Source organism: Coregonus lavaretus (genome assembly GCF_964263955.1).
Source record: "Coregonus lavaretus genome assembly, contig: HAP1_SCAFFOLD_1111, whole genome shotgun sequence".
Taxonomy (NCBI): domain Eukaryota; kingdom Metazoa; phylum Chordata; class Actinopteri; order Salmoniformes; family Salmonidae; genus Coregonus; species Coregonus lavaretus.
The window spans coordinates 81,396-104,945 of NW_028159357.1; the positions used below are offsets into that span (position 1 = coordinate 81,396).

The 23,550-nt window shown below is 43.5% G+C and overlaps 1 protein-coding gene across 1 annotated transcript in view; it reads right to left on the reverse strand.

Moving 5' to 3' along the window:
• Positions 1-16,831: 16,831 nt before the first annotated feature.
• Positions 16,832-23,550, reverse strand: part of LOC311122961 (butyrophilin subfamily 2 member A1-like) — a gene marked incomplete at its 3' end in the record, with an annotated part of 37,244 nt that continues 30,525 nt past the window's right edge. The window contains exons 8-14 of the mRNA XM_084197255.1: positions 23,005-23,034; positions 19,034-19,054; positions 18,864-18,896; positions 17,657-17,677; positions 17,487-17,519; positions 17,048-17,068; positions 16,832-16,857 (exon numbers count right to left, since the gene is read on the reverse strand). Coding sequence (XP_084053381.1) covers positions 16,832-16,857; positions 17,048-17,068; positions 17,487-17,519; positions 17,657-17,677; positions 18,864-18,896; positions 19,034-19,054; positions 23,005-23,034 — 185 coding nt within the window. The remainder of the gene's footprint in view (positions 16,858-17,047; positions 17,069-17,486; positions 17,520-17,656; positions 17,678-18,863; positions 18,897-19,033; positions 19,055-23,004; positions 23,035-23,550) is intronic.

Consider the following 23,550-nt stretch of genomic DNA (forward strand, 5'->3'; position numbering starts at 1 on the left):
GAAAGGGTCCAGATTATCTAGCCCAGCTGATTTGTAGGGGTCCAGATTTTTCAGCTCTTTCAGAGTGAAGGAGAAGCGGGGGGGGGGGGGGGGGGGGGCATGGGCAAGTTGCAGCGGAGGGTAGAATGCAATTTCAGAATGTGGGTGGGACATGTCCCCCTGTCCCGAGTGAAAGTTGCGCCTCTGCTAACAACCGTGCAGTAGAACATATGGCTGAAACTTCTCTAAGTAACATGAAGTAAATAGTGATAATTACCTATTATTACACAGCATGTAAAATCCCCAATAACCCCCCCCCCCCCCCCCCCCCCCCCCGCAATTTAGATTATGATTCAAAGTATCCTTCTGTGAAGTTCAAGGGTTGCCAAGTCTAGCAAAAGAATTTGCCCAATGACATGTCAAAACCTGCCCACAAGCCCTGAAAACTAGGTCAACTGTTTTTGCCCAGCAAGAGAGGAGTTGACACATTAAACCCAATAAAACCTTTTTCCATAACATAATACAGAGAATTAAGAAGGAATATCTATGTAACGACGTAATTATCAAAATTCGGTTTTCCATCAAAATAATAAATATTGCGAGCTAGTGTGAAGCAATAAAGGAATGTGAATATGTCGCAAGAGAAAATATAATTTGCCCTTATTAAACTCGCCTGATAATTTTCCATCAATGGATGTTCATTTTAATTTGTTTGACTGCTATGATTGTAAATACATCCCTTTTGGCATGTACATAACTAAATCCGACAGGAGAGTTTGAGTGATTAAAGTTGGACAGGATCTCGAAATCTCTGCGCAAGAAACACTTAGCCTAACGAATGTTAGGCTGTTATTCTGGCAATTGTGACTTATTATTTGCCAGATGTTAAGTCTATTTGCAAGACTGATTTGTAATTTCAATAGACATAGGCTACTGACTCATATCTGGGTTTATGATTGTAATTAAACTTTGCCATGGTTTGCTTAGCTAGATGCAGGGAGCCTATAGCCCCTGGTAGGCCTACATATCATTTAAGATAGCCTACAGCAGCCTAGGCAAGATGTAAACTGAACGATTTAGAAACTTGCTTAGTTAAAATTGACAGACTCTTTTATTCAACATGGATAGCAAGGCAATTTAGAGGTACAAATTATTTGTTGTTGTCCAATAGCCTGCTGGAATAGGCTACTGAGGATGGGGTCGTAATTGCAATCACTGAGCAAATATTAATAATATGAACTGAATATGCTTGACAACATCAGCCAGTGTAAGTTTTTTTAAACCTGTATCCTAATCTGACTGACTGTTACCGTCAATCTAATGCATTCTAACAACAGCTGGCAATTGCGATAGAGCTGTGACCATGATGACAACCCACAACCCGTGACCAGTACATAGGCCCACCCACTGGGGAGCCAGGCCCAGCCACTGGGGAGCCAGGCCCAGCCAATCAGAATGTGTTTTTCCCCACAAAAGGGCTTTATTAAAGACAGATATACTCCTCAGTTTCATCAGCTGTCCGGGTGGCTGGTCTCAGATGATCCCGCAGGTGAAGAAGCCAGATGTGGAGGTCCTGTGCTGGCATGGTTACACGTGGTCTGCGGTTGTGAGGCCGATTGGACATACTGCCAAATTCTCTAAAACGACTTTGGACGCGGCTTATGGGAGAAAAATGAACATTCAATTATCTTGCAACAGCTGTGGTGGACATTCCTGCAGTCAGCATGCCAATTGCACACTCCCTCAAAACTTGAGACATCTGTGGCATTGTGTTGTGTGACAAAACTGCCCATTTTAGAGTCACCTTTTATTGTCCCCAGCACAAGGTGCACCTGTGTAATGATCGTGCTGTTTAATCAGCTTCTTGATATGCCACACCTGTCAGGTGGATGGATTATCTTGGCACAGGATAAATGCTCACTAACAGGGATGTAAAGAAAATAGTGCACAACATTTGAGAGAAATCAGCTTTTTGTGCGTTATGGAACATTTCTGGGATCTTTTATTTTCAGTTCATGAAACATGGGACCAACACTTTATATGTTGCATTTATATTTTTGTTCAGTATATGTTATTTTCAGAGGCAGACTGGCTCTGGCAGCCAAAACGGCCAAATACTCCATCTAAACATGAATCGATTCTGAATTGCGATACGGTTCTAGAAACATAAAGCCCTTTACTGTCATGTCACATAAAATAATTTCACAAATGCTAAATATACACGTACAGTACACTGTTTTAACCGGCTTTATCACAGTTGCAGCCAACAGTATTTTTCAGTGACAACATGTTTCCGCCGACCTTCTTCCATTACACACAGATGTTCAAAGCATGCTAGATAGATAATTAGCACAGGTGGTCCCTCTGTCTTCCATCTGTCATCCATAAACGTGCTGTAACATGGAGATATAGCAGAGTGGGAACACTCACCCTAACCATATAAAACGTGTGTATCAATTTAACCCTTTGTTATTTGAAAATAATTTATTGCTGATATGAAAGATAAGGTCCTCATGCTTTCAAAACCGTACCACAAGTGATGCATGTTAATGTTCAGACCGAGTGTCAGAGATCTTAACAAAACTCTCCCCTACAGAAGACACCTTCCTCCAATGACTCTTATGTGTAATGTAATGGAACCGAGAGTCATGATCCAGGGCTAGATGTAATGTAGCCTCAAAGACAGTGCAGTATGGTAGCCTGTAGACTTGCTTTAGGGCACAAGTTCAAACTGTAGATTCCAACGTCCATCCCTACTAGTCTATAAGGGTGAATTAGTTTCAGCTCGCCGGAGGCCTGGGTGTGAGCGGGGATTTCACAATGGAATATAAAGCATTTACATTTTTATGAATATTCAATATAAAGTGGATATGGAAATAACAAAATCACTGTTACATCAAAAATTATCATCAGACAGGGAGATAAATCAGCCAACCTGATCAAGATGATCTATGTGTAAATCTGGAAGGTGATTTATAGGCAACATGACTGTCTCATATAAAATATATAACATGCAGATCAAAATGACCTATTCAGTTTGTTCATTCATTTAAGTAATTTAGGCCTACCACACTAGCCATTTAGCTAACTGACAGATTTGGTAACAAAATGACTTTCTGTTATATAAGTGACTGTTATTTAGGCCTAGTTCTTCTTATTAGAGAGCTGCAGCATGTTTTTAAAACTTTTCAAACTGGCAGTAGGAATATTGGGAGGAGAACAGGAATCTCACTGACTCTGAGAAAAAAGGCACACGTTTCTCAATAATAACCGTTATTATGGCGCCATCTAGTGGGGTTCTAGGAGTGATGACAGTCTGCCCCTGTGTCATTCAAAGTAGGCAGAAGTCCAGATAAAAAACCTCTGAATAATCAATCATTCACAAAAAGCCTATAGGCAATACACTGAAGTTACTGCAGGCTATTTGGCCTAGCCTATATCTGTTATCATGCATTACATCTGTCATGGCACTGTGTGCCATATTCACATTTCATAATTTTTATATATTTTTATTTTACCTTTATTTAACCAGGTAAGCCAGTTGAGAACAAGTTCTCATTTACAACTGCGACCTGGCCAAGATAAAGCAAAGCAGTGCGATAAAAACAACAACACAGAGTTACATATGGGGTAACAAAACATAAAGTCAAAAAATACAACAGAAAATATATATACAGTGTGTGCAAATGTAGCAAGTTATGATAGCCTATAGGTTACAACATGATATACACGACACAACACAAGATCACCAGAGATCGATTTGTAGCCTACACTTTATTCATGTTTGGCCTATAAAATAACATTGCTGCAATTTTCAATTTTATAGGATAATTGACATTACATAATATCTGAAGATGTAAACTACTGTGATCTACGCAGACTACTCTGCCTTTAAAAGGCCTGTCCGCTCGCATACAGTCGTGGTCAAAAGTTTTGAGAATGACACAAATATTAATTTTCACAAAGTCTGCTGCCTCAGTTTTTATGATGGTAATTTGCATATACTCCAGAATGTTATGAAGAGTGATCAGATGAATTGCAATTAATTGCAAAGTCCCTCTTTGCCATGAAAATGAACTTAATTCCCCAAAAACATTTCCACTGCATTTCAGCCCTGCCACAAAGGGACCAGCTGACATCATGCCAGTGATTCTCTCATTAACACAGGTGAAAGTGTTGACGAGGACAAGGCTGGAGATCACTCTGTCTATGAGTTAGAATAACAGACTGGAAGCTTTAAAAGGAGGGTGGTGCTTGAAATCATTGTTCTTCCTCTGTTAACCATGGTTACCTGCAAGGAAACACGTGCCGTCATCATTGCTTTGCACAAAAAGGGCTTCACAGGCAAGGATATTGCTGCAAGTAAGATTGCACCTAAATCAACCATTTATCGGATCATCAAAAACTTCAAGGAGAGAGGTTCAATTGTTGTGAAGAAGGCTTCAGGGCGCCCAAGAAAGTCCAGCAAGCGCCAGGACCGTCTCCTAAAGTTGATTCAGCTGCGGAATTGGGGCACCACCAGTGCAGAGCTTACTCAGGAATGGGAGCAGGCAGGTGTGAGTGCATCTGCACGCACAGTGAGGCGAAGACTTTTGGAGGATGGCCTGGTGTCAAGAAGGGCAGTGAGGAAGCCACTTCTCTCCAGAAAAAACATCAGGGACAGACTGATATTCTGCAAAAGGTACAGGGATTGGACTGCTGAGGACTGGGGTAAAGTCATTTTCTCTGATGAATCCCCTTTCCGATTGTTTGGGGCATCCGGAAAAAAGTTTGTCCGGAGAAGACAAGGTGAGCACTACCATCAGTCCTATGTCATGCCAACAGTAAAGCATCCTGAGACCATTCATGTGTGGGGTTGCTTCTCAGCCAAGGGAGTGGGCTCACTCACAATTTTGCCTAAGAACACACAGCCATGAATAAAGAATGGTACCAACACATCCTCCGAGAGCAACTTCTCCCAACCATCCAAGAACAGTTTGGTGACGAACAATGCCTTTTCCAGCATGATGGAGCACCTTGCCATAAGGCAAAAGTGATAACTAAGTGGCTCGGGGAACAAAACATCGAAAGTTGGGTCCATGGCCAGGAAACTCCCCAGACCTTAATCCCATTGAGAACTTGTGGTTGATCCTCAAGAGGTGGGTGGACAAAAAAAAACCCCACAAATTCTGACAAACTCCAAGCATTGATTATGCAAGAATGGGCTGCCATCAGTCAGGATGTGGCCCAGAAGTTAATTGACAGCATGCCAGGGCGGATTGCAGAGGTCTTGAAAAAGAAGGGTCAACACTGCAAATATTGACTCTTTGCATAAACTTAATGTCATTGTCAACACAAGCCTTTGACACTTATGGAATGCTTGTAATTATACTTCAGTATACCATAGTAACATCGGACAAAAATATCTAAAAACACTGAAGCAGCAAACTTTGTGAAGACCAATACTTGTGTCATTCTCAAAACTTTTGACCACGACTGTACAGTGTTGAATGGATTATTAGCAGGGCCAGGGGGACTGGAAAGCAGGCGTGCGGTAAACCCGCCCCTCCACTCCTTTAGCAACTGCCCGTGTTATTTTGGGATTGGGAACAAAGTATTTAGGTCTCAATGACAACATGAAGCACATAGGAGTTATGAGAGAATGGTCTGACAGTATGCATCGATGCACAGATTTTAGGAGCACCTAATTGTATCCAAGATAGGCGATATGATTAAGAACTGTTGCCTAGCCTATAGCCAATAGGACTACCACCCAGCATATACAGTGCCTTCAGAAAGTATTTATTCCACATTTTGTGTTATAGCCTGAATTCAAAATGGATTCAATGTATTTCTGTTCTCACCCATCTACACACAATACCCCATAATGACAAAGCGAAAACATGTTTTTAGACATCTTTGCAAATTTATTGAAATTGAAATACAGAAATATCTCATTTTACTCAAGTATTCACACCGCTGAGTCAATACATGTTAGAATCACCTTTGGCAGTGATTACAGCTGTGAGTCTTTCTCTGTAAGTCTCTGAGAGCTTTCCACACCTGAATTGTACAATATTTGCACATTATTATTTTCTTCTAGCTCTGTCAAGTTGGTTGTTGATATTTGCCTAGACAGACATTTTCAAGTCTTGCCATAGATTTTCAAGCCCATTTAAATCAAAACTGTAGCTAGGCCACTCAGGAACAATACATTTCGTCTTGCTAAGCAACTCCAGTGTATATTTGGCCTTGTGTTTTAGGTTGTTGTCCTGCTGAAAGGTACATTTGTCTCCCAGTGTCTGTTGGAAAGCAGACTGAATCAAGTTTTCCTCTAGGATCTTTTTATCCAAAAAAAAAAAAACTCCCTAGTCCTTGCCGATTACAAGAATACCCATAACATGATGCAGCCACCACCATGCTTGAAAATATGAAGAGTGGTACTCAATGATGTGATGTGTTGGATTTGCCTCAAACACAACACTTTGTATTCAGGACATAAAGGTCATTTCTTTGCCACATTTTGCGCAGTTTTACTTTAGTGCCTTATTGCAAACAGGATGCATGTTTTGGAATATGTTTTATTCTGAACAGGCTTCCTTCTGTTTACTCTGCCATTTAGGGTAGTATTCTGGAGTAACTACAAAGTTGTTGGTCCATCCTCAGTTTTCTCCTAACGCAGCCATTAAACTCTGTAACTGTTTTAAAGTCACCAATGGCCTCATGGTGAAATCCCTTAATAGTTTCCTTCCTCTCCAGCAACTGAGTTAGGAAGGACGCCTGTATCTTTGTAGTGACTGGGTGTATTGATACACCATCCAAAGTGTAATTAATAACTTCACCATGCTCAAAGGGATGTTCAATGTCTGCATTTTTATTTTTTACCCATGTACCAATAGGTTCCCTTCTTTGCGAGGCATTGGAAAACCTCTCTGGTCTTTGTGGAATCTGTCTTTGAAATTCACTGCTCGACTGAGGGAACTTACAGATAATTGTATGTGTGGGGTACAGAGATGAGGTAGTCTTTCAAAAATCATGTTAAACACTATTATTGCACACAGAGTGAGTCCATGCAACTTATTATTTTGACTTGCACATTTTTAATCCTGAACGTATTTAGGCTTGTCATAACAAAGGGGTTGAATACTTATTGACTCACAACATTTAAGCTTTTCATTTTTTATGAATTTGTAAAATTTCGAAAAACATACTTCCACTTTGACATTATGGGGTATTGTGTGTAGGGTAGTGACACAAAATCTCAATGTAATCCATTTTAAATGCAGGTTGTAACACAACAACATGTGTAAAAAGCCAAGGGGTAGGCACTGTATGCCCCATCCCAATAGCTTGCACATTACCAGAGCCACATAGGCATTGTTCAGACCCCCATTCAGACACCCCATCACCACATTACCAGAGCCACATAGGCATTATTCAGACCCCCATTCAGACCCCCCATCACCACATTACCAGAGCCACATAGGCATTATTCAGACCCCCATTCAGACCCACCATCACCACATTACCAGAGCCACATAGGCATTATTCAGACCCCCATTCAGACCCACCATCACCACATTACCAGAGCCACATAGGCATGATTCAGACCCCCATTCAGACCCACCATCACCACATTACCAGAGCCACATAGGCATGATTCAGACCCCCATTCAGACCCACCATCACCACATTACCAGAGCCGCATAGGTTCAGACCCCCATTCAGACCCACCATCACCACATTACCAGAGCCACATAGGCATTATTCAGACCCCCATTCAGACCCCCCATCACCACATTACCAGAGCCACATAGGCATTATTCAGACCCCCATTCAGACCCACCATCACCACATTACCAGAGCCACATAGGCATTATTCAGACCCCCATTCAGACCCCCCATCACCACATTACCAGAGCCACATAGGCATTATTCAGACCCCCATTCAGACCCCCCATCACCACATTACCAGAGCCGCATAGGTTCAGACCCCTATTGATTCAGACCCCCATTCAGACCCCCCATCACCAAATAGTACTGCATAAAGTAAATGACATTCATGGAGAGTTTGTCTCACTCAAATGTTTCATTAATTAATAACCTATAGGTATGATTCACCCACCATCACCAAATAGGTACTGCTTAAAGTAAATGACATTCATGGAGAGTTTGGGTCACTCAGTATGCTTAATAACGTAATTTGAAATGTTCAAATTTTTCTCTAATTTCCTACATTGAAATGCATAATTGCAGACCCAGGCAATTTCTCCCAGTGTTGCATCAGTTGGACTTAATATTGAGTGTAAGGAGAAAGTGCGCATGTCCTCTTTTTTGTGTAGCCCCTCTCTCACCATTGGTGGAGAAACACGTTGCGTTTGACAGGACTAATAACGCTTGCATCAGTCTCCTCGCAGTCGCTACTCAGTGTGTGTGCTCACCCACGCTGCTCCAGGAACGGGCAATCTTCTCACGAATTACCGTTATTCAGAGTTCTAGCCGACAAGTTCCATCAAAATGGAGAAGAAAAACGGATACACAATCACCAATTCGGTCTCCACCGACGACATCTTGGAGAAGAGTGGAAAGAAGAAGAAAAGCTGGAAAGACAAGTTTATGAGATTTTTGAATAGGAATATGTTGGTGATAATGACGGTGTCTGGGGTTCTAGTAGGCGTCGGGCTCGGAATGATGGTTCGGAATATGAACCTAACCCGGGCGCAGATGACTTATTTCGCTTTCCCCGGTGAGATGCTTCTGAGGATGCTGAAGATGATTATCCTTCCTCTGGTCGTGTGCAGCCTGATCTCCGGCGCCGCCAGCTTGGACACACGCTCCCTGGGGAAACTAGGAGGCATCGCGGTCTCCTACTTCTTGGTGACCACCCTCATCGCTTCGGGAATCGGTGTGTCCCTCGCCTTCATTATTAAACCGGGAGTCGGTGCCGGGGCTCTGAACACCAATAACCTAGGTCTCGAGAGCGTCAATACCAACAAGGAGACCACGGATTCATTTTTAGATCTTGCAAGGTAACGGTTACGGGGATGAGGTTATTGTTTCAATAGGCTAATAAATTTATTCTGATAAAGAGTGTTTCTTGAAAGGAAATAAACTAGCATGGCTGAAGGGGGTGGAGTAGATGCATGCTCCACTCATTCCCCCGGGGTCAATACTGTATATAGGTTACACACATAAGCGCCCAGGCGCATGCTTGTTCCAGTAACTGACATGGAATTACATGGCACTCAGAAATCAAGAGACCTAGGCCTGGATTTAAATTATCTTTGGTCAAAATTTTTTGGGGAATTAGACTACATATGTTTTTCATTTACTTGATTCGTTTATGCATAATGGTACAAGATAAAGCAGTAAGAAAAAGAACCAGACGGTGACAGGAAGAATCACTGCAAAAAAACATGTGGCTATAGCATTCCCATGTTACATGAGGTTCTCACACAGTGTGTCATTGGGTGTCTGCCTGCCTGTCTGTCTGCCTGTAAGTCTGTCTGCCTAACTCCCTGCTTGACTGTCTGCCTGCCTGCCTGTCTGTCTATCTATATCTGCCTGTCTGTGTCTGCCTACCTAACTCCCTGCTTGACTGTCTGCCTGCCTGTCTGCCTACCTAACGCCCTGCTTCCCTGCCTGTCTGTGTCTGCCTGTCTGTCTGTCTGTCTATATCTGCCTCTCTCGCTGTCTGTCTGTCTGTCTGTTTATCTATATCTGCCTGTCTGCCTGCCTGTGTCTGCCTACCTCCCTCCCTCCCTCCCTCCCTCCCTCCCTCCCTCCCTCCCTGCCTGTCTGTCTGTCTGCCTGTCTGTCTGTCTGCCTGTCTGCCTGTCAGTCTGTCTGTGTCTGAGGGAAATCTGACAGCAGTTAAACCAGGGATTCCGTTCTGCACAAGGAAAAGTTGTTTGCAGGGAAGCCCAAGCTACACCACAGCTGGCGTATGTCACCTACACAGGCATGTTCACAGCCATATATCACAGCCATATATCACAGCCATATATCACAGCCATATATCACAACCGTACCCTCATAGATATCATCCTGACTAACTTACCCTCTAAATACACCTCCGCTGTCTTCAACCAGGATCTCAGCGATCACTGCCTTATTGCCTGCGTCCGTAACGGGTCCGCGGTCAAACGACCACCCCTCATCACTGTCAAACGCTCCCTAAAACACTTTAGCGAGCATGCCTTCCTAATTGACCTGGCCCAGGTATCCTGGATTTTGCACTATAGCCTATTTATTGCCTTACCTCCATAACTTGCTACATTTGCACACACTGTATATATATTTTCTGTTTGTATTTTTGACTTTATGTTTTGTTTTACCCCATATGTAACTCTGTGTTGTTGTTTTTATTGCACTGCTTTGCTTTATCTTGGCCAGGTCGCAGTTGTAAATGAGAACTTGTTCTCAACTGGCCTACCTGGTTAAATAAAGGTAAAAAAAAAATTGGGAAAAAAAATCACAGCCATATATCACAACCATATTTCACAGCCAGTCATATATCACAGCCATATATCACAGCCATATATCACAACCATATATCACAGCCATATATCACAGCCATATATCACAGCCATATATCACAACCATATATCACAGGCATGCTCACAGCCATATATCACAGCCATATATCACAGGCATGCTCACAGCCATATATCACAACCATATATCACAGGCATGCTCATAGCCATATATCACAGCCATACAGTGGGGAAAAAAAGTATTTAGTCAGCCACCAATTGTGCAAGTTCTCCCACTTAAAAAGATGAGAGAGGCCTGTAATTTTCATCATAGGTACACGTCAACTATGACAGACAAAATGACAAAAAAAAATCCAGAAAATCACATTGTAGGATTTTTTATGAATTTATTTGCAAATTCTGGTGGAAAATAAGTATTTGGTCAATAACAAAAGTTTCTCAATACTTTGTTATATACCCTTTGTTGGCAATGACACAGGTCAAACGTTTTCTGTAAGTCTTCACAAGGTTTTCACACACAGTTGCTGGTATTTTGGCCCATTCCTCCATGCAGATCTCCTCTAGAGCAGTGATGTTTTGGGGCTGTCGCTGGGCAACACGGACTTTCAACTCCCTCCAAATATTTTCTATGGGGTTGAGATCTGGAGACTGGCTAGGCCACTCCAGGACCTTGAAATGCTTCTTACGAAGCCACTCCTTCGTTGCCCGGGCGGTGTGTTTGGGATCATTGTCATGCTGAAAGACCCAGCCACGTTTCATCTTCAATGCCCTTGCTGATGGAAGGAGGTTTTCACTCAAAATCTCACGATACATGGCCCCATTCATTCTTTCCTTTACACGGATCAGTCGTCCTGGTCCCTTTGCAGAGAAACAGCCCCAAAGCATGATGTTTCCACCCCCATGCTTCACAGTAGGTATGGTGTTCTTTGGATGCAACTCAGCATTCTTTGTCCTCCAAACACGACGAGTTGAGTTTTTACCAAAAAGTTCTATTTTGGTTTCATCTGACCATATGACATTCTCCCAATCCTCTTCTGGATCATCCAAATGCACTCTAGCAAACTTCAGACGGGCCTGGACATGTACTGGCTTAAGCAGGGGGACACGTCTGGCACTGCAGGATTTAAGTCCCTGGCGGCGTAGTGTGTTACTGATGGTAGGCTTTGTTACTTTGGTCCCAGCTCTCTGCAGGTCATTCACTAGGTCCCCCCGTGTGGTTCTGTGATTTTTGCTCACCGTTCTTGTGATCATTTTGACCTCACGGGGTGAGATCTTGCGTGGAGCCCCAGATCGAGGGAGATTATCAGTGGTCTTGTATGTCTTCCATTTCCTAATAATTGCTCCCACAGTTGATTTCTTCAAACCAAGCTGCTTACCTATTGCAGATTCAGTCTTCCCAGCCTGGTGCAGGTCTACAATTTTGTTTCTGGTGTCCTTTGACAGCTCTTTGGTCTTGGCCATAGTGGAGTTTGGAGTGTGACTGTTTGAGGTTGTGGACAGGTGTCTTTTATACTGATAACAAGTTCAAACAGTTGCCATTAATACAGGTAACGAGTGGAGGACAGAGGAGCCTCTTAAAGAAGAAGTTACAGGTCTGTGAGAGCCAGAAATCTTGCTTGTTGGTAGGTGACCAAATACTTATTTTCCACCATAATTTGCAAATAAATTCATTAAAAATCCTACAATGTGATTTTCTGGAGAAAAAAAATCTCATTTTGTCTGTCATAGTTGACGTGTACCTATGATGAAAATTACAGGCCTCTCTCATCTTTTTAAGTGGGAGAACTTGCACAATTGGTGGCTGACTAAATACTTTTTTTCCCCACTGTACGTACATTTAAAAAATAGGCTCGTGGGCTCCCCACCTTGCGAGGGCTGCGGGGGTGTCCCGTAAGCCAGTGTCTCTCACCATATGTCAACTAAGATTAAAGTTATTATAGGTCTGCATAGTTTGAGGTCTGGATTGAACAACACAAATGAACACTTACAATAGTTTGTGATATCCATCAGTATGTTGCTCATTTTCATAACCAACAGACTCTTACTCTATATTTCAGATTTTGGAATCATCAGAAGACATGCAGGTGTGTTTTATACTATGTGCCTCTAGCTGTATTTTAGGGAGGAATAGTGTCCTCCTCACTGTTCTGTTGATCTGGTCCAAACTGATCAATACACTACAAGCCAAAGTATTAGTCTGGCATAAATCAATTCGAATTTTACTTCAAGCATGCGCCGAATACAACAGGTGTAGACCTTACAGTGAAATGCTTACTTTCAAGCCCTTAACCAACAACGCAGTTTTAAGAAAAATAAGTGTTAAGTAAAAAATAAAAAATAACAAACAATTAAACAGGCTCGGGGGGGGCAATGCAATTAGTCTGGGTAGCCATTTGATTAGCTGTTCAGCAGTCTTATGGCTTGGGGGTAGAAGCTGTTAAGGAGCCTTTTGGACCTAGACTTGGCGCTCCGGTACCGCTTGCCGTGCGGTAGCAGAGAGAACAGTCTATGACTTGGGTGGCTGGAGTCTGACAGTTTTTTGGGCCTTCCTCTGACACCGCCTGGTATATATGTCCTGGATGGCAGGAAGCTTGGCCCCAGTGATGTACTGGGCCATACGCACTACCATCTGTAGCGCCTTACAGTCAGATATCGAGCAGTTGCCATACAAGGCAGTGATCTAACCGGTCAGGATGCTCTCGATGGTGCATCTGTATAACTTTTTGAGGATCTGAGGACCCATGCCAAATCGTTTCAGTCTCCTGAGGGGGAAAAGGTGTTGTCGGGCCCTCTTCACGACTATCTTGGTGTGTTTGGACCATGATAGTTTGTAAGTGATGTGGACACCAAGGAACTTGAAACTCTCAACCCGCTCCACTTCAGCCTTGTCAATGTAAATGGGGGCCTGTTCGGCCGTCCTTTTCCTGTAGTCCACGATCATCTTATTTGTCTTGCTCACATTGAGGAAGAGGTTGTTGGCCTGCCACAACACTGACAGGTCTTTGACCTCCTCCCTATAGGCTGTCTCATTGTTGTCGGTGTTCAGGCCTACCACTGTTGTGTCATTAGCGAACTTAATGATGGTGTTAGAGTCGTGCTTGGCCACGCAGTCATGGGTGAACAGGGAGTACAGGAGGGGACTAAGCACGCACCCCTGAGGAGAACCAGTAAAAAGGTGAGTAGGACGGAGCCAGGCGCAGGACGTGTGAATCATAGAATAGGGTGTATTTGGCCAATACAGCAGTCCGCAGCAATGTGTAAACCAAATACAGTGCAACTTAAATGCATACTGGGAAAACAAAACACACAGGTGAATATCCCGGCGATAAAAGTAACATAATGCTCAACACGAGCTAGCGACACCTCCACATGGAACAATAACACACAAAGACATGGGGGAGTAGAGGGAATAATTATACAGAGACTGATGAGGGGATATGAACCAGGTGTGTGTGAAAAACAAGACAAAACAAATGGAATGATGAAAAGAGGAGCGGCAGTGGCTAGAAGGCCAGTGACGACGAACGCCGAAGCCTGCCCGAACAAGGAGATGAGGCAGCTTCGGAGGGAGTCGTGACAGAACCGGTGTTGAGGGTCAGCGTGGCAGATGTGTTGTTGCCTACCCTTACCACCTGGGGGCGGCCCGTCAGGAAGTCCAGGATCCAGTTGCAGAGGGAGGTGTTTAGTATCAGGTTCCTTAGCTTAGAGATGAGCTTTGAGGGCACTATGGTGTTGAACGCTGAGCTGTAGTCAATGAACAGCATTTTCACATAGGTGTTCCTTTTGTCCAGGTGGGAAAGGGCAGAATGGAGTGCGATTGATATTGCGTCATCTGTGTATCTGTTGGGGCGGTATGCGAATTGGAGTGGGTCTAGGGTTTCCGGGATGATGGTGTTGATGTGAGCCATGACCAGCCTTTCAAAGCACTTCATGGCTACCGACGTGAGTGCTACGGAGCAGTAGTCATTTAGGTAGGTCACCTTTGCATTCTTGGGCACAGGGATGATGGTGGTCTGCTTGAAACATCTGGGTATTAAAGACTCGGTCAGGGAAAGGTTGAAAATGTCAGTGAAGACACTTGCCAGTTAGTCATGCTCTGAGTACAAGCCCTGGTAATCCTTTTGGCTCTGCGGCCTTGTGAATGTTGACCTGTTTAAAGGTCTTACTCACATCAGTAACGGAGAGCGTGATCACACAGTCGTCCGGAACAGCTGATGCTCTCATGCATGCTTCCGTGTTGCTTGCCTCGAAGCGAGCATAAAAGGCATTTTGCTCGTCTGGTAGGCTCGCGTCACTGGGCAGCTCGCGGCTGGGTTTCCCTTTGTAGTCCGTAATAGTTTGCAAGCCCTGCCACATCCGACGAACGTCAGAGCCGGTGTAGTAGGATTCAATCTTAGTCCTGTATTGACGCTTTGCCTGTTTGATGGTTCGTCTGAGGGCAGAGCGGGATTTCTTATAAGTGTCCGGATTAGTGTCCCGCTCCTTGAACGCGGCAGCTCTAGCCTTTAGCTCGGTGCGAATGTTGCCTGTAATCCATGGCTTCTGGTCGGGATATGTACGTACAGTCACTGTGGGGACGACGTCCTCAATGAAGCCGGTGACTGAGGTGGTATACTCCTCAATGCCATTGGATGAATCACGGAACATATTCCAGTCTGTGCTATCAAAATAGTCCTGTAGCTTAGCATCCGCGTCATAGGACCACTTCCGTATTGAGCGGAACACTGGTACCGCCTGCTTTAGTTTTTGCTTGTAAGCAGGAATCAGGAGGATAGAGTTATGGTCAGATTTGCCAAATGGAGAGCGAGGGAGAGCTTTGTATGCATCTCTGTGTGTGGAGTAAAGGTGGTCTGGAGTTTGTTTTCCTCTGGTTGCACATGTGACATGCTGGTAGAAATTAGGTAAAATGGATTTAAGTTTGCCTGCATTAAAGTCCCCGGCCACTAGGAGCGCCGCTTCTGGATGAGCATTTTCTTGTTTGCGTATGGCCTTATACAGCATAACAACTGATCACAACCACAAAACTACTGACCATTAAAAACCACAACTAGTGACCACAACTAGTGACCACAACCTCAACACTACTGTCCGAAACTACTGACCACTACTGAACACAACTACAAACCACAACTACTGACCATAACTACACAACTACTGACCACAACGACTGAGCACAATTACTGCTCTGGTCTGCACTAGCTCTGGTCCAGCTCTGGTCCTCGGAGTAGCTAGCTAGCTCTGTTCTGCACTAGCTCTGGTCCAGCTCTGGTCCTGAGAGTAGCTAGCTAGCTCTGTTCTGCACTAGCTCTGGTCCAGCTCTGGTCCTGAGAGTAGCTAGCTAGCTCTGTTCTGCACTAGCTCTGGTCCAGCTCTGGTCCTGAGAGTAGCTAGCTAGCTCTGTTCTGCACTAGCTCTGGTCCAGCTCTGGTCCTCGGAGTAGCTAGCTAGCTCTGTTCTGCACTAGCTCTGGTCCAGCTCTTGTCCTCGGAGTAGCTAGCTAGCTCTTGTCTGCAATAGCTAAAAATAACCTACCAACAGTAACTTTTGAACCATTCAAGCAAGATAAACGAAACCAACGTTCACATGTTCAGGCTATGCTAACTTCAAATTCTTTAACTTTTATTAACTAATAACTCCTCATTACCATACATTAGCATAAAACAACCCACCAACAGTAACTCATGAACCGTTCAAGCTAGATACAGCAAACCAACCTTCATATTTTCAGGCTATTCTAACTTTTCATCTACCCACACTTTTTCAACTATAACCAGTCACTACCGTTACTACTGCAGACTACCACTACTATAACTATAACCAGTCACTACCACTATAATTATAACCAGTCACTACCATTACTACTGCAGACACTACCACTACTATAAATATAACCAGTCACTACCATTACTATAATGTTTTTCAAAACCATACATACTTTAAAACTGTTTTGCTTTAAATAGTCAAGTAAAATGTTTTAAACTTCTACGACTATCACAAAAATACTTTTAAAGAGCTTAAGCAAGCCCCTAAACTTTACTAAAAAGTTACCATCTAGTATAATTATTATTATTCATAACAGAAAACATGTGACAGATGATATGATATAGCCATCTGATTATATATTTAACGATCAACTAACCACATCATATGATATACTGAACACCCTTCTTAAAAGGTTCCTCAGCGAAAAAGGTACCTGTACGCACCTTTAGGGGTTCCACCGGTGTTGCAATCTGAGGAACCCCTAAAGGTGCCTCCAGGAACCTTTTATGTTTAGAGTCTAGTGGGCCTCTCAGTCTCAACACATCCTGTTCTATATGGTCTGAAGAGATTGACAATGATAAGACACTGGGATATCATATTTGTATGTACTGTACTTACCCCTCTCCTTCCGGAGGCCCCTCTAAACATGTAGAGTAGATGGAAGACAGTGAGAACATCATTAACATCAACACTAGAAGATGTAGTCAGTCAGGGAACTTTAATGTGAACAACTATGTGTTTTCTACTTCACTAGAAGTTACATCTATATAAGAGACATTGGTTTACATAACGTTTATAAATTGATGAATTGAGGATAGTAATGTACTTACCATTCTTCTTCTTGAGGTCATCTGTAAACATGTAGAGTAGATGGAAGACAGTGAGAACATCATAAACATGAACACTAGAAGATGTAGTCTCTCTCTGGGACTCCTTGTCTCATATCACTTCTCTAATGTCACACTATGGGACAAATCTAAATAGAGTTCCACACACCTAAATGAGTCTAGCGTACCTCTGTAGGTGAGACATCCTTTCTCCAATAAAGATCTCCCACACTATCACCACCTCTTAATTTCATTCAATAAATGTGACTGGTATCAGAGACTACCTAGAACATCAACATTAATGTTACTGGTTCATCAGTGATCCAGGTGTATCAGAGACTACCTCTCTCTAGTCTAGTGGGCCTCTACAGCCTCAACACATCCTGTTCTAGAACATCATTCTATGGTCTGAAGACACTGGGATATGAAGGACACTACTTACCCAGTTGACTAGTGAGATTCTTTTCAACATCATCTGTAGACATAGATATTAAGATAGAAGTCAGGGAACATTAATGTGAACAACGTGTTTTCTACTTCTCTAGAAGTTACATGGAAGAGTCATTGGTTTACATAATGTTAGCAGAGTGATGATCTGAAGACAGTACTTACCTCGCTGCTCAGTGAGGCGAACTGTGAATATGTAGAGTAGATGGAAGACAGTGAGAACATCATTAACATTTCTTTCTCTGGGACTCCTTGTTTCATATCACTTCTCTAATGTCACAAATCCTAATTGAGCTCCACGCACCTAAATGAGTCCAGCGTACCTCTGAGAGACAACTTCACCAATGAAGATATTCTACCATACCACCACTTCTTCATTTAATTAAATAAATGTGACTGGTCCATCAGTGATCCAGGTGTATCAGAGACTACCTCTCTCTAGTCTAGTGGTCCTCTACAGTCTCAACATCCTGTTCTAGAACATCAACATTAATGTGACTGGTCCATCAGTGATCCAGGTTGTTACGGATACAGGTATCCTGTATGTGTTTTTGTGTTTTTCCTCTCCTTCTGCCCTAATCACAGGTGTCCTTTGTGTTCCTGATTGGTGGTCGTTGGGGTGTCCCACCTGTCCGACATCCGTTTGTCTGCTGATTGCTGAGGTGGACCAATCAGTGGACATTCCTCTGCATTGCACCACCTGTTTCTGGTTTTTCACTCACATCACGCATCCCATTGTTTTAAAAGCCAGTCAGTTGTGTTTGCTGACAGAGACTCTTTTCGTTTGTGAGTATGGATACTGTGGTGTCCTGTTTTTTGTGTACTCACTCATATGCTGGTTACTCTATATGGTAACTATGTTGTGTGTTCCTGGGAAAAGGGGGATTTAGCAAGTTGCCCTTGGGCATACATTACCCGTAGAAAGAACATTGTCTAAAAACACTAGTTAGACCTGAGCGGACCACCCACTGTATTTTTGTATGGTTAGCAGTAGCTTAGCTGTTCTTGAGGCAGGCAAGATCAGTTTAGGGTTTTTTGACATTATTGTTTCATTCCTTGGGTCCTGCTCAGCCCTTTTTCCCAAACATTTACAGTGTGTTCATAATAAACATTTTGTGTTTGATGGTAGCTTATGGTTGTCGGTGTTATTTTTGTCCTCACTGTTTTTCTGTGTCACTATCCTAATTTGCATGAGTTATGTTACGGGTCTCTTTTCCATCCACCCTAGACTTTTAAAGCCACGGGGTTCGTAACAAGGTGTATCAGAGACTACCTCTCTCTAGTCTAGTGGTCCTCTACAGGCTCAACACATCCTGTTCTAGAACATCATTCTATGGTCTGAAGACACTGGGAGATGAAGGACACTACTTACCCAGTAGACTAGTGAGATTCTTTTCAACATCATCTGTAGACATAGATATTAAGATAGAAGTCAGGGAACATTAATGTGAACAATGTGTTTTCTACTTCTCTAGAAGTTACATGGAAGAGTCATTTGTTTCCATAATGTTAGCAGAGTGATGATCTGAAGATAGTACTTACCTCGCTGCTCACAGAGGCGATCTGTAAATATGTAGAGTAGATGGAAGACAGTGAGAACATCAACATTTATTTATCTGGGACTCCTTGTCTCATATCACTTCTCTAATGTCACAAATCCTAATTGAGTTCCACACATCTAAATGAGTCCAGTGTACCTCTGAGAGACAACTTCTCCAATGAAGCTATTCCACCATACCGCCACTTCTTAATTTAATTGAATAAATGTGACTTGTCCATCAGTGATCCAGAAACTACCTACTGGGCACACTACATCATTTCAGCGTAGATCATTGGGTAATATTTTGTTGAGACTTTAATCAATGCGTTTACAACCTATATTCACCCACTCAAAAGGACAGCCAAAAGTTAGTTGAATTTCCAATGTGTTATCACTATGCTTTCAACCATCTAAAAGCACAACCAAATTCCAGTGGAAAAACAATGTTGGATTTTTGGTTTTGTTGTCACCCAAATGTCTATCACTGCGGTTTCAACAAATTTAAAGCACAGCAAAGTTCAAATGGGAATACAATGTCAGATATGTTGTTTATTTTATACGACAGATTAATGTGAATATCCCTGTTCTTCATCTAATAGCAGAACCAAATGACCTGGATTGCAGTTGAGATTACATTAAAACTATATGGTGCAAGTGATCAATGCCGTTCGAGGTTCTGACAGATTATAACAGCAATTGTGAAGATCTCCACAGACCTGCAATGACCTATGCATGCTATCTTCAACATGCTGGATATCAGAGCGGCGGTAACTCACCAGCATTACGACCAGGAATACGACTTTCCCGAAGCAGATCCTTTGTTTGCTCTCCCCAGGGCAACTGAACTGATTCCAGCATCTGAACCAAAACATCTCCGGCGGAGGAGAGGCACTCCGAGTGGCCTGCTGGTTCGACTTAGGAGGCGCGCACATCCCCCACCGCTTCCAAGCATACTACTCGCTAATGTTCAGTCTTTAGTTAACAAGGTCGACGAACTCCGGGCAAGGATTTCTTTCCAGAGAGAAATCAAGGCCTGTAACATACTTTGTTTCACAGAAACATTGCTCTCTTGGGATATTCTGTCGAAATCGGTCCAGCCAGAGGGGTTCTCAGTTCATCACGCAGACAGGAATAAATATATCTCGGGGAAGCAGAAGGGCGGAGGTGTGTGTTACATGATTAACGACTCATGGTGTAACTGTAGTAACATACAGGAACTCGAGTCCTTTTGTTCACCCAACCTAGAATATCTCACAATCAAATGCCGACCGTATTATCTCACAAGATAATTTTCTTTGGTTATAGTCACGTCCGTGTATATCCCCCCTCAAGCCGATACCACGATGGCCCTCAAAGAACTTCACTGGACTTTATGCAAACTGGAAACCACATATCCTGAGGCTGCATTTAACAAAGCTAATTTGAGGACTAAGCTGCCAAAGTTCTATCAACATATTGTAGTCTCCCGAGTGACGATCCTGATTCTGATCCTGGTTCGAATCCAGGCTCTGTCGTAGGCGGCCGCGACCGGGAGACCCATGGGGCGGCGCACAATTGGCCCAGGGTAGGGGAGGGAATGGCCAGGGATGTGGGTTCGATTCCCACGGGGGTATGAAAAAAAAATTATGTATGCACTCACTACCTGTAAGTCGCTCTGGATAAGAGCGTCTAGTAAAATATCGACTGTTGTACCATTGCTATTCGAACTTACGGGATGGTTATAAGGCCCGCCCTCCTTTCGGCAAATCTGACCACGACTCCATTTTGCTCCTCCCTTCCTATAGAAACTCAAACAGAAATACCCGTGCTTAGGACTATTCAACGCTGGTCTGACCAATCGGAATCAACGCTTCAAGATTGTTTTGATCACGCGGACTGGGATATATTCCGGGTAGCTTCCTAAAATAATTTAGACGAATACACTGAAACGGTGACTGAGTTTATCAGGAAGTGTATAGGTGATGTTGTGCCCACTGTGACTATTAAAACCTACCCTAACCAGAAACCGTGGATAGATGGCAGCATTCGCGCAAATCTGAAAGCGCGAACCACCGCATTCAACCATGGCAAGGTGACTGGGAATATGGCAGAATACAAACAGTGTAGCTACTCACTCCACAAGGCAATTAAACTGGCAAAACATCAGTATAGAGACAAAGTGGAGTCGCAATTCAACGGCTCAGACACGAGACGTATGTGGCAGGGTCTACAGACAATCACGGACTACAAAAGGAAAACCAGCCACGTCGCCGACACCGACGTCTCGCTTCCAGACAAGCTAAACACCTTCTTCGCCCGCTTTGAGGATAACACAGTGCCACTGACGAGGCCCACTACCAAGGACTGTGGCCTCTCCTTCTCCGTGGCCGACGTGATTAAGACATTTAAGCATGTTAACCCCCGCAAGGCTGCCGGCCCAGACGGCATTCCTAGCCGCATCCTCAGAGCATGCGCAGCATGTCACCCTAGACCCACTTCAATTTGCTTACCGCCCCAATAGCTCCACAGACGATGCAATCGCCATCACATTACACACTGCCCTATCCCATCTGGACAAGAGGAATACCTATGTAAGAATCCTATTCATTGACTATAGCTCAGCATTCAACACCATAGTACCCTCCAAGCTCATCATTAAGCTCGAGGCCCTGGGTCTGTACCCTGCCCTATGCAACTGGGTCCTGGACTTCCTGACGGGCCGCCCCCAGGTGTTGAAGGTAGGAAACAACATCTCCACTTCGCTGATCCTCAACACTGGGGCCCCACAAGGGTGCGTACTCAGCCCCCTCCTGTACTCCCTGTTCATCCATGACTGCGTGGCCAAGCACACCTCCAACTCAATCATCAAGTTTGCAGACCACACAACAGTAGTAGGCTTGATTACCAACAATGACGAGACAGCCTACAGGGAGGAGGTGAGGGCTCTGGGAGTGTGGTGCCAGTAAAAAAAACTCTCACTCAACGTCAACAAAACAAAGGAGATGATTGTGGACTTCAGGAAACAGCAGAGGGTGCACCCCCCTATCCACACCGACGGGACCGCAGTGGAGAAGGTGGAAAGCTTCAAGTTCCTTGGCGTACACATCACTGACAAACTGAAATGGTCCACCCACGCAGACAGTGTGGTAAGGAAGGCGCAACAGAGCCTCTTCAACCTCAGGAGGCTGAAGAAATTTGGCTTGGCACCTAAAACCCTCACAAACTTTTCCAGATGCACAATTGAGAGCATCCTGTCGGGCTGTATCAGCGCCTGGTACGGCAACTGCACCGCCCGCAACCGCAGGGCTCTCTAGAGGGTGATGCGGTCTGCCAGAACGCATTACCGGGGGCAAACTACCCGCCCTCCAGGACACCTACAGCACCCGATGTCACAGGAAGGCCAAAAAGATCATCAAGGACATCAACCACCCGAGCCACTGCCTATTCACCCCGCTATCATCCAGAAGTCGAGGTCAGTATAGGTGCATCAAAGCTGGGACCGAGAGAATGAAAAACAGCTTCTATCTCAAGGCCATCAGACTGTTAAATAGCCATCACTAGCACATTAGAGGCTGCTGCTGCCTATTGAAATCCCTGGCCACTTAAAGAAATGGAACACTAGTCACTTTAATAATGTTTACATATCTTGCACTACTCATCTCATATGTATATACTGTATTCTATAATATTCTACTGTATCTTAGTCCATGCAGCTCTGTCATTGCTTGTCCATATATATATATATATATATATATATATATATATATATTAAGATTACTTAGATTTGTGTGTATTGGAAATTGTTAGATATTACTTGTTAGATATTACTGCACTGTCAGAGCTAGAAGCACAAGCATTTCGCTACACCCACAATAACATCTGCTAAACACATGTATGTCACAAATATAATTTGATTTGATTTGAAATCAGACACATTTTAACTTTTGTGTTTCTAATAATGTTACCAAAGTGATGATCTGAAGACACTACTTACTTTTCTGGTCCAAGTCGTTCTTGACTTTCTCTGTAAACATGTAGAGTAGATGGAAGACAGTGAGAACATCATAAATATGAACATTAGAAGCTGTATCTCCCTCTGGGACTCCTTGGTCGGGATTCAATCCAATGTGCGCTATACCGCAGGGCACTTCACAACTGACAATGCATGTTTTAAATACATTTTCCACTGGCATTCAGGGAGATCGCATTCACGGTAAACACTGCACATGTCGACTCAAGCGTAAAATACCTTTAAAAGTATGTTATAGTATGCTGCGTTACAAATGTGCCTTGAATTGAATCCCGGCCCTTGTCTCATACCACTGTTCTAACATCAGAAGGAGCACCTAGCACCAATCAGAAGTTGAAACATTGACAAAGCGTGACTCCCGCCACTGTTGTTTTGGTAAAAAGTTGAGGGAGGGGCTGGAGAAATAATATCACTCTCAAATTCGTAGACAGAGCTATGGATGATCATCCATGATACTGTATCAGAATTATAGTTTTAAATATGTGTTGAGGCTATATGGTGTTTGCTTAC